Here is an 11483-nt window from a genome sequence, read left to right on the forward strand (position 1 = left end):
ACTGGCTCTAATGCAATAAGGGGTACGTTGGGTTCCAAGAGATCAATTGTGTTAGGGGATTCTGTAGTCCGAGGTACAAACCGATGTTTCTGTGGCCAGCAGAGAAAAGTCAGAATGGTGTGTTGTTTCCCTGGTGCCAGGATCAAGGATGTCTCAGAGGGTGCAGAATGTTCTCACGGGGGAGAGGGGCCAGCAGGAGGTCATTGTCCACATTGGAACCAACGACATAGGAAGGGAAAAGGTTGAGATTCTGAAGGGAGATTAGAGAGTTAGGCAGGAATTTAAGAATGAGGTCCTCGAGTAGTAATATTTGGATTACTCCTGGTGCTATGAGCTAGTGAGGGCAGGAATAGGAGGATAGAGCAGATGAATGCATGGCTGAGGAGCTGGTGTATGGGAGAAGGATTCACATTTTTGGATCATTGGAATCTCTTTTTGGGGTAGAAGGGACCTGTACAAGAAGGACTGGTTTCACCTAAATCGGAAGGGGACCAATATACTGGTAGGGAAATTTGCTAGAGCTGCTCAGGAGGCTTTAAACTAGTAAGGTGGGGGAGTGGGACCCAGGGAGATAGTGAGGAAAGAGGTGGGACCCAGGGAGATAGTAAGGAAAGAGATCAATCTGAGACAGGTACAGTTGGGAACAGAAGTGAGTCAAACAGTCAGGCCAGGCAGGGACAAGATAGGATTAATAAATTAAACTGCATTTATTTCAATGCAAGGGGCCTAACAGGGAAGGCAGATGAACTCAGGGCATGGTTACGAACATGGGACTGGGATATCATAGCAATTACAGAAACATGGCTCAGGGATGGGCAGGACTGGCAGTTTAATGTTCCAGGATTCAAATGCTGCAGGAAGGATAGAAAGGGAGGCAGAGAGGAGGGGGAGTGGTGTTTTTGATAAGGGATAGCATTACAGCTGTACTAAGGGAGGATATTCCTGGAGATACATCCAGGGAAGTGATTTGGGTGGAACTGAGAAATAAGAAAGGGATGATCACATTATTGGGATTGTATTATAGACCCCCTAATAGTCGGAGGGAAATTGAGAAACAAACTTGTAAAGAGATCTCCGCTATCTGCAAGAATAATAGGGTAGTTATGGTAGGGGATTTTAACTTTCCAAACATAGACTGGGACTGCCATAGTGTTAAGTGTGTACAAAAAAATTGTCTGTGTCAGTATGTGGATGTACCTACTAGAGAAGGTGCAAAACTTCACCTACTCTTGGGAAATAAGGCAGGGCAGGTGACTGAGGTCAGTGGGGGAGCACTTTGGGGCCAGTGACCATAATTCAATTATTAAAATAGTGATGGAAAAGGAGAGACCAGATCTAAAAGTTGAAGTTCTAAATTGGAGAAAGGCAGATTTTGACTGTATTAGGCTAGAACTTTCGAAAGCTGAGTGGGGGCAGATGCTTACAGGTAAAGGGATGGCTGGAAAATGGGAATGAGATAACAAGAATCCAGAGAAAATATATTCCTGTTAGGGTGGAAGGAAAGGCTGGTAGGTATAGGGAATGCTGGATAACTAAAGAAATTGAGGGTTTGGTTAAGAAAAAGAAGGAAGCCTATGTAAGGTATAGACAGGATAGATCGAGTGAATCCTTAGAGTATAAAGGAAGTAGGAGTATACTTAAGAGGGAAATCAGGAGGGCAAAAAGGGGACATGAGGTAGCTTTGGCAAATAGAATTAAGGAGAATCCAAAGGGTTTTTACAAATACATTAAGGACAAAAGGGTAACAAGGGAGATAATAGGACCCTCAAAGATCAGCAATACGGCCTTTGTGTGGAGCCGCAGAAAACGGGAGAGATACTAAATGAGTATTTTGCATCAGTATTTACTGTGGAAAAGAATATGGAAGATATAGACTGTAGGGAAATAGATGGTGACATCTTGCAAAATGTTCATATTACAGAGGAGGAAGTGCTGGATGTCTTGAAATGCATAAAGGTGGATAAATCCCCAGGACCTGATCAGGTGTACCCTAGAACTCTGTGGGAAGCTAGAGAAGTGATTGGGTTTCTTGCTGAGATATTTGTATCATCGATAGTCACAGGTGAGGTGTCGGAAGACTGAGGTTGGCAAATGTGGTGCCACTGTTTAATGGTGGTAAGGACAAGCCAGGGAACTATAGACCGGTGAGCCTGAGGTCAGTGGTGAGCAAGTTGTTGGAGGGAATCCTGAGGGACAGGGTGTACATGTATTTGGAAAGGCAAGGACTAATTAGGGATAGTCAACATGGCTTTGTGCATGGGAAATCATGTCTCACAAACTTGATTCTGTTTTTTGAAGAAGTAACAGAGGATTGATGAGGGCAGAGCAGTAGATATGATCTATATGGATTTCAGTGAGGGGTTCGACAAGGTTCCCCTTAGGAGACTGATTAGCAAGATTAGATCTCACAGAATACAGGGACAACTAGCCATTTGGATACAGAACTGGCTCAAAGGTAGAAGACTTTAGAGCTTACACCTTAGGGTGTAGGTAGAGGGTTGTTTTTCAGACTGGAGGCCTGTGAACAGTGGAGTGCCACAAGGATCGGTGCTGGGTCCTCTACTTTGTCATTTCCATAAATGATTTGGATGTGAGCATAAGAGGTACAGTTAGTAAGTTTGCAGATGACACCAAAATTGGAGGAGTAGTGGACAGCGAAGAAGATTACCTCCGATTACAACATGATCTGGACCAGATTGGCCAATGGGCTGAGAAGTGGCAGATGGAGTTTAATTCACATAAATGTGAGGTGTTGCATTTTGGGAAAGCAAATTTTAGCAGGATTTATACACTTAAGGTCCTAGGGAGTGTTGCTGAACAAAGAGGCCTGGAGTGCAGGTTCATAGCTCCTTGAAAGTGGAGTTGCAGGTAGATAGGATACTGAAGAAGGCGTTTGGTATGCTTTCCTTTATTGGTCAGAGTATTGAGTACAGGAGTTGGGAGGTTCTGTTGCGGCTGTACAGGATATTGGTTAGGCCACTGTTGGAATATTGCGTGCAATTCTGGTCTCCTTCCTATTGGAAAGATGTTGTGAAACTTGAAAGCGTTCATTAAAGATTTAGACAGATGTTGTCAGAGTTGGAGGATTTGAACTATGGGGAGAGGCTGAACAGGCTGAGCCTGTTTTCCCTGGAGCATTGGAGGCTGAGGGGTGTTCTGAAAGAGTTTTACAAAATTATGAGGGACATGGATTGGGTAAATAGGCAAAGTCTTTTCCCTGGGGTGGGAGAGTCCAGAACTAGTGGGCATAGGCTTAGGGTGAGAGGGAAAAGATATAAAAGAGACCTAACGGGCAACTTTTTCACACAGAGGGTGGTATGTATATGGAATGAGCTGCCAGAGGAAGTGGTGGAGGCTGATACAATTGCAACATTTTAAAAGGCATTTGGATGGGTATATGAATAGGAAGGGTTTGGAGGGATGTGGGCCGGGTGCTGGCACGTGGGACTAGATTGGGTTGGGATATCTGGTCGACATGGACGGGTTAGACTGAAGGGTCTGTTTCCATGCTGTACATCGCTGACTCTAAAACAGAAGATTTATCTCCAGGACTCCATGATATATTCATCACTTAGCCATAGTAAGGTTGGGGCCAGGGCACAACCCTAACAGATGCACTGCTAAACTCCTTTCTTAATTGGTAATAAAGGGTTATGGAAGCTACCTTCAGAAATTATGGAAATGGGAATTAATTTTTAAATCAATTTGAACCTGGTTACGTCTTGAAAATTTGTCACATTCCACACTTTTTGAAAAAAAAAAGCAAATTGCTTGCTTGTTTTGAAGTATTTAGTGTTCAGATAACTATTAAGTTAATTGTGGAGATTTGGTTGTTGATATATCCTTGAATAATTGCTCCATTTAATATGAACTAAGGCACAACGATGAAAGGAGATTTTCAGATTTGCTTACTGGTTTACTGAACTCGGCTGAGACAACAACAGGCATGAGCATTGCAATTGGGAATGAAGGGTTATGGGGAAAAGGTGGGAAAGTGGAGTTGAGAATTATTGTCAATCATGATCTCACTGAATAGAGGAGCACATGTGATAGGCTGAGTGGCCTACTTCTGTTCCTACACACATTAGCCTCCATGTCTTAACAGCCAAGGAGAGAGAAATCGAGCAGGGCTCCAGTCTGTGACCTTTATCCAGTGCACTTGCAGTAAATGCAATCTGCATATGACTGATACCATTGACTATGATCAAATTACCCACAAGATTGACAAACGGTGTGAAATTTTACACTTGCAAAGGATTCTGGAATCTTAATAGGTTCAATGAATGCCAAGAACTTTGTCAAATGTGATGATAAAGCCTTTCTTTTTTGTTTTAAACAGTATTCTAGTGTTGTACCACATGCTGACCTGGGGTTTAGCTATCCTGCTATTGGTTGAAGGTGTAGCCATGCTCTATTATCCATCCATTTCCAGGTTAGTAACTTCAGGAATTCGATACAACTTGCTCGGTTCTGACTCTCGGCCTTCAAAAATCTGATGCAGTGCAGAAAATGCTTTTTTCTTCCTCCCCAATATTGTCTAATACTAATGTATATTCAGAAGCTCACATTTCTGAAAAAGCAATAGTAGAATTGTAACCCTTGGTGCTCCTTTTAAAATATGTTTAGTGGAAGGGATGGCTTTCATGATTTTTGACAATGCTCAAAAATTAGTCAACATGTGAATGTAAATTGAAGTAATAGAGAGACAACATCATCCTGTGCAACTAATGTAAAACTTGAATTGGGTTTAGTTTTTGAAGTTCTGTGCCATGGTAACTTCTCTGTAATACAGCATCATTGCCTCATGATGTTTATGGTAGACAGAAAAGTACCTATATTGAATTCAAGGTGATTAATATGAACTTGAATCTTTCCTAGCTGTGAGAATGGACTGGAACATGCAATCCCTCACTACATCACGACCTACATACCTCTGTTGCTCGTTCTGCTTGTAAATCCCATCCTGTTTGGGAAAGCTGCATCTGCAGGTATGACTTGCACAAATATTGTTCAACATTACTTTCATATTTTCACTCTGTCAAGCTTAAAAGGTGAACCACAATGGTTACTATAGCCTTGCATTTTAAAGTTCTTCCAAGTTACTGGTTTATACTCACTGTTGACTTCCAATGAGAGATAGGTAGCAGCACTGCAATGGGCTCTGTCCCTGGTTTAAACATGGGGAAGCAGTCCTGATGACAGCTAGTCCATCCCTTCATAAAACCATAAGACATGGGAGCAGAAGTGCACATTTAGTCCTCCGCCACCAATTAGTGAGATTGGGTCTATTCTGATAATCTTCAACTCCACTTTCCTGCCTTAACCCTCTGTTTTCCCCTTATTCATGCTGTCCTGCTGAAATCGTTTGCCGGGATGTTGGGCTAGTACAATGCACCTCCCGTTGTTGATTTTGCCCGACAGCACTCATTTGCAAGCTCCTTGTGTGAATAATGTCAAAATGCATGATATGATTTTCACCCAGGGAGGTGCAATCCAGTAAGAAAGCAACATCATCAGAGATACCAGGCTCAGCTCTCTCATCTCACATACAGACAGGGGCAGAAATAGTGTTTGTTATGAAATTCGCATTGTTGCAAAAGATACATCATTTAATATTGCCTATCTTTGCCATTCCCAACAACATGAAACTAAATTTTAAAAGCCCTAGAGTGTTTTCCTCTTTTTAAGTGATTTTTTTTCACACTTGAATATGCAAAGTCACCTTGTAATTTGGTGTATAGGAACTGTGTAACCCATGACATCCGATGTGCTTACAATTTTATGGATGAATGAAAATGGAAATCATGTGATTCATAACCTCCATAACTAGTGATTATTCAAGGGGAACCAGTGCCTCAAAATGAAAATGCCAAAAGTATGAATGCATTGGGCATCTTATTGTGATTGGCCCTCACTGTCTTTGCTGATACTTTGCATGGGGCCAGATTGCTTAAGTGTCTTTAACTGTTTATGAGGTGAATGTTTTATACCTTTTATTTAAGTATCTGGAGTGGGTGATGGGCACTGATTTATCTATGCAACGGGGTGAGTGAATACTACAGAAAGTTATTTTCATTATTAGTTTGGATGAGGGCCAGTTGACGGTTGGTGAACAGCATGAACTTATTTAAGGATTCAATCATCCTCTTTTTAATTTAATTCATAAGCACCATCATGTGAAATACATTCATTCACTAAAGAAACCTTGTGATGACATTGGCATTTGCAACATTTTCAATACTGCTCTGTTATCACTGCCGCTGGATTTCAGTCTGCATGTCACCAATTGCACTATTGAAAAGTCGTTTAAATTCAAATGGTTTGAAACTTCATCTGTTTGTGATAGAATTCACATTTTTAAGTGTATTATTGCATCAGATTCAAGGGAAATACATTTTATTTTTCAGTTGCCTCACTCTTGAAGGGAAGGCAAGGTATATATACAGAAAATGAAAGGCGTTTGGGGACTCAGATTAAATTAAGATTTTTCAAGATTCTGCTTGTATTTATTATTTGGTAAGGCCCAGTTATGTATTTATGAGAATTGCTAATATCACATGCTGAAACTAAATTACCTGATTCTATTTGTTTTTCTTTAAATATGAAATAGCGATAAGCATGTTAATAGTGGTGTTAGATACTAATATCTTTAAACCTTATTCAAGGTTGTGAATTGAGTCATAGTTCATTTACTCCTTTATTCCTGCTCCCCTAATGACTGACTGACTGACTGACTGACTTTATAACTTAAATCCATATAACTTTAATAACTTTGCCAAATATAAAACCTACATCAAATGCATCTTTTGAAATTTTCAATTGAGCTGTATAGGTTCACAAAGCAGGAATCCATACTAATACTTTAACTAATTATGAAATCATAGAGTCTTACAGCATGGAAACAGACCCTTTTATCCAACTCATCCGTTCTGACCAAGTTTCCCAAATGAAACTAGTCTCACTTGCCTGTGTTTGGCCCATATTCCTCTAAACATTTCCCATTCATGCACCTGTTCAAATGTCTTTTAAATGTTGTAATTGTGCTCACTTCCTACAAACATGCCTAGGCTGTTTTTTTTTCCCATTCATGGGATGTGGATGTCGCTGACTAGGCTAGTCCTTACTGCCCATCCTCCGTTCCACTTGAGAATGTGTTGGTGAGCTGCTTTCTTGAACTGTTGCTATAGGTCCACGTGCAATAGGTTGACCCACAATTCTGTTAGAGAGGGAATTCCAGGATTTTGACTTGGTGTCGGTGAAGGAGTCGTAATATGTTTCCAAGTCAGGATGGTGAGTGGCTTAGATGAGAACTTGCAGGCAGTGGTATTCACATGTACCTGCTGCCTTTCTAGATGAATTTGTTCATGGGTTGGTTTGGAAGGTACTGTCTGAGGAGCTTTGGTGAATTTCTGCAGTGCATCTTGTAGATAGCACGCACCCACTGCTGCTACTGAATGTTAGTGGTGGGAATAAGTGGATGTTTGTAGATGTGGTGCCAATTGAGTGGGATTGATAAAATGTTGATAAAATTGCTCTCATCCAGGCAAGTGGGGAGCTTTCCTTCGTGGTCCGATTTGTCCTTTGTAAATGGTGGACGGATATTTAAGATTCAAGTGGAGCAGTTCTCACAGCAAGATTCCTACCTTTTGACTCCAGTACTTCTATAACTGACCAGAAACTGAACTGTCATATTTATCTAGGGTAACCCAAAGGATATTGATCGTGAGGGATTCAGTGTTAGTGATGCCATAGAATGTCAATAGTCCACAGTTAGATTCTCTCTTGTTGTAAATGGTTATTCCCTGGTACTGGTGTGCTACTTGGCCTAAGCCTGGATATTGTCCAGGTTTTGCTGCTTTTGTATTTGAGGAGTTGTGGATGGTGCTGAGCATTGCGCAGTGATCAGTGACCTTATGATGGAGGGAAGGTAGAAGGTGGTTGGGCCTCGGACACTATCTTGCAGGGATTCTGGAGCTGGGAGGACTGACTTCCAACAACTGCAATCTCCTTTTGTGCGCATTGACTCCAGTTTTTCTAGAGCTCCTTGATGCCATACTTTAGCAAATTCAGCCTTGATATCAAGGGCAGTTTCTCTCAACTCACCATGGTTGGACCAAGGTTGTAGTGAGGTCAAGAGCTGAGAAGCCCTGGTGGAACCCAATCATGGTGTCAATGATTATTGCTGAACAGGTACTGCTTCATCGCATTATTGATGACATCATGCATCACTTTTACTGATGATCAAGATGAGACTGGAAAATTGCCCAGGTATGTCCATCCACCAAAAGCAGGACAAATCCAAACCAGTCAAATATTGTTCCATCAGTCTATTCTTGATCATTATCAAAATGAAAGTGTTATCAAACAGCACTTGTTCAACAGTCAAGGAGCCCTGCCAAAATTGGAAATTTGAGTATACATTTCCAATAAACAGAGACATTCCAGTACAAAATAAGACTGTTGTAGTGGTTGGAGGTCACTCATCCCAGCTCTAGGATGTCTCTGCAGGGGTTCTTAAGCCTAACCATCTTCAACTGCTTCATCAATGACTTTCCTTCCATCATAAGGTCAGAAGTGGGGATGTTCACCAATGATTGTTCAATGTTCAGCACCATTCATGAGTTTCCCATATTCTCACACAATGAGACCTGAACAACATGCAGCCTCTGGGCAGAAATCTGGCAAATTACAATCACTCCACATAAATGCCAGGCAATGACTAATTGCATTTGACATTCAATGGCATTATCATGGTTGAATCTCTCACTATCAAAAGCTTAGGGGTGGCCATTGATCGGGAATTGAACTGGACCAGGCATATAAATACAGCAGTGACAAGAGAAGCTCATAACTTGGGAATTCTGCAAAGAATAACTGATCTCCTCCTTCCCCAAAGCCTGTTCGTCATCTACAAGGCACAAGTCAGCACTGTGAGGGAATATTCCCCACTTGCCTGGATTTCTGCAACTCCAACAACACTTGAAGCTTGGCATTCAGGACTAAGTCAGTCTGATTTTTGCGGTGCTCCTCCAACACTAACTAAGAAGCAGCAGTATGTACCATATCCAAGATGCACTGAAGCAGCTAATTGGAGCTCCATCAACAGCACTTCCTTCCATGTCCATAGTTTCACCAGGAGGGATGAGTGAAGCAGGTAGATAGAAGCATCACCACCTGTATGTTCCCTCCAAGTCACACACCTTTCTCTCTCTCTCTCTACATGATTTTGCTGTCCCTTCACTGTTGCTGGGTCAAAATTCTGGCGTTCCTTTCCTAACCGCAGTACGGATGTGATAGCAGTGGTTCTAGAGGATGGTTCACTTCTCAAGGACAATTTACAAATGGGCAGTAAATGCTGGCCTTGCCAAACGACACCCGCATCCTGGGAATCACAGAATCTCTACAGTGTGGAAGCAGGGTCATTCGGCCTATCAAATCTACAGCCGACCCTCAGAGCAGCCCACCCAGACCCACCCCTCTACCCTATCCCTGTAAACCTGCATTTCCCATGGCTAACCCACCTAGCCTGCTCATCTCTGGACACTGGGCAATTTAGCGGTGGACAATCCACCTAACCTGCACGTCTTTTGGACTGTTTTGATTGTTTTGGCCTTTTCAAGTGTTATTCCAAGTACCTTTTCTAAAGGTTGTGACTTTACCTGCCTCAACTACCCTCTCAGACTGCATTCAGATCCCAGACCCACCCTCTGAGTGAAATTCCTTTTCCTCAAATCCCCTCTAAACTTCCTGCCTTTTGCTCTTAACCTTATGCCCCCTTGATCTTGACCCTTTGGCTAAGAGGAACAACTGTGTTCTATTTATTCTTCCCATGCCCTTCATAATGTTAACCAGTTGTACAAGGTTCCCTATCCCTCCTCGGTCTTCTCTGCTCAAAAAACAACAACCCCAAGCTTATCCAGCCTCTCTTCACAGCTAAGGAGCTCCATCCCAGGGACCATTCTGGTGAATCGTCTCTGCACCCTTTACCGTGGCACTCACCTACCCTGTGGTGCAACGATCTGGAGCCATTTACCCCCTTTCAATCTGTACTGTTTTAAAAAAGAAACTGGCCCTCCATCTCTCTTCTGTTTGCATCTCACGAACCCATCACTCAAGACATGATTTCAGAGTTTGCTCGTGATCAACATGGAGGTTTTTTGAATCTTGCAGTTTTTACTTTGTGAGAAGAGTGAGGCTTGTGTAGCCAGAGTCATGAATGACAATCTGAGGCAGGAGCACTCTGAATGGTGCTCCGTAGTGTAATTCAATTTTAATACTTTTATAAAGAGATATGCCTGTTAACAGATTAAATAATCCAGTAATAAGATTTGTAAAGCAACTGTAAATCTACATTGATTTATGTTTGGGGAAAACAAATCATGATTTTTAATACCAAATCATTTGATTTGAAGTATTTGTTCACCACTTTGAGATGGTAAGGTTTGTTTTTACTTTTGTAGAATTCTTCTATGAGCAAAATGCTGGTCATCTACTTAAATGCATTAGTCATTGCACAATAAATAACTTACTGAGTATTACAAAATTGGAGGGAATGATCAGATGCTGCATAAATGGAAGCTGTTTCTTTTTGCTTTCTTTACACTGCTGTTTTGTTTTTCTCCATTTTCACATGCCTTTTCCTTTTTCATAGCTGGCTTCCAAATCTCATCAATGAGAGTCTTTTATTCTACCTCGAGCTGCAGCCTGACATGAACAGGGAGCTGCTGAAGAATGTCAAGAATGCAGCTCTGATCACTTGGTTTACAATGGTAACGTAAGATTATGCAGATGGCTTGAGTACCCTAGAACTGACACACACCTTAACTGACCCAGCATGATGTTCATAAGCATAAAAGACTAGGTTAAGTCCGTTCCATTCTTCTGTTGATGTTATCCTTGTTAATGGAAAAATACAATATTCTGAGCTTATCCAAGTAAGCTTGGAATCCACTCTTAGATTAAATCACAGTGCAACAGGGCACAAAATTTCCTTCAAAAGACTACCTTTTCAGTTTTCAAAGGTTCCAAATCCTTCTCCACTAACTTATTCATCATCAGTTGATGCTGTCACAAAGTAATAATCACTTCTGTATTTGTCGTTGACAGATGACACTCGCGTCCTCACTGCACATGCACATATCACACCATCTTTCTCTCTCTCTCTCTCTCCTCTCTCTCCTCTCTCTCTCTCTCTCTCCTCTCTCGTCTCCTCTCTCTCTCTCCTCCTCTCTCTCGCTTTCTCTCTCTCTCCTTCTTCTCTCTCTTTCTCTCTTTCTCTCTTTCTCTCTTTCTCTCTATCTTTCTTCTCTCCTCTCTCTCCTTCTTTCTCTCGCCTTCTTTCTCTCCTTCTTTCTCTCCTTCTTTCTCTCTCCTTCTTTCTCTCCTTCTTTCTCTCCTCTTGTCTCTCCTCTCTCTCCTTCTTTCTCTCTGTCTTGTCTCTCCTTCTGTCTCTCTCTCTCGTTCTTCTCTCTTACTCTCGATCT

The 11483-nt window shown here is 41.8% G+C and overlaps 1 protein-coding gene across 1 annotated transcript in view; it reads left to right on the forward strand.

The window, feature by feature from the left end:
- The window catches only part of gpr143 (G protein-coupled receptor 143), a 93540-nt gene that overhangs the window by 35358 nt on the left and 46699 nt on the right, over positions 1-11483 (forward strand). The window contains exons 4-7 of the mRNA XM_087988312.1: positions 4340-4432; positions 4879-4988; positions 6408-6516; positions 10652-10769. Of these exons, the coding sequence (XP_087844438.1) occupies positions 4340-4432; positions 4879-4988; positions 6408-6516; positions 10652-10769 (430 nt within the window). The remainder of the gene's footprint in view (positions 1-4339; positions 4433-4878; positions 4989-6407; positions 6517-10651; positions 10770-11483) is intronic.

This window comes from Chiloscyllium plagiosum, unplaced genomic scaffold (genome assembly GCF_037043375.1).
Source record: "Chiloscyllium plagiosum isolate Xiang-an unplaced genomic scaffold, Cpla_swu_hap1 HiC_scaffold_6, whole genome shotgun sequence".
Classification (NCBI taxonomy): domain Eukaryota; kingdom Metazoa; phylum Chordata; class Chondrichthyes; order Orectolobiformes; family Hemiscylliidae; genus Chiloscyllium; species Chiloscyllium plagiosum.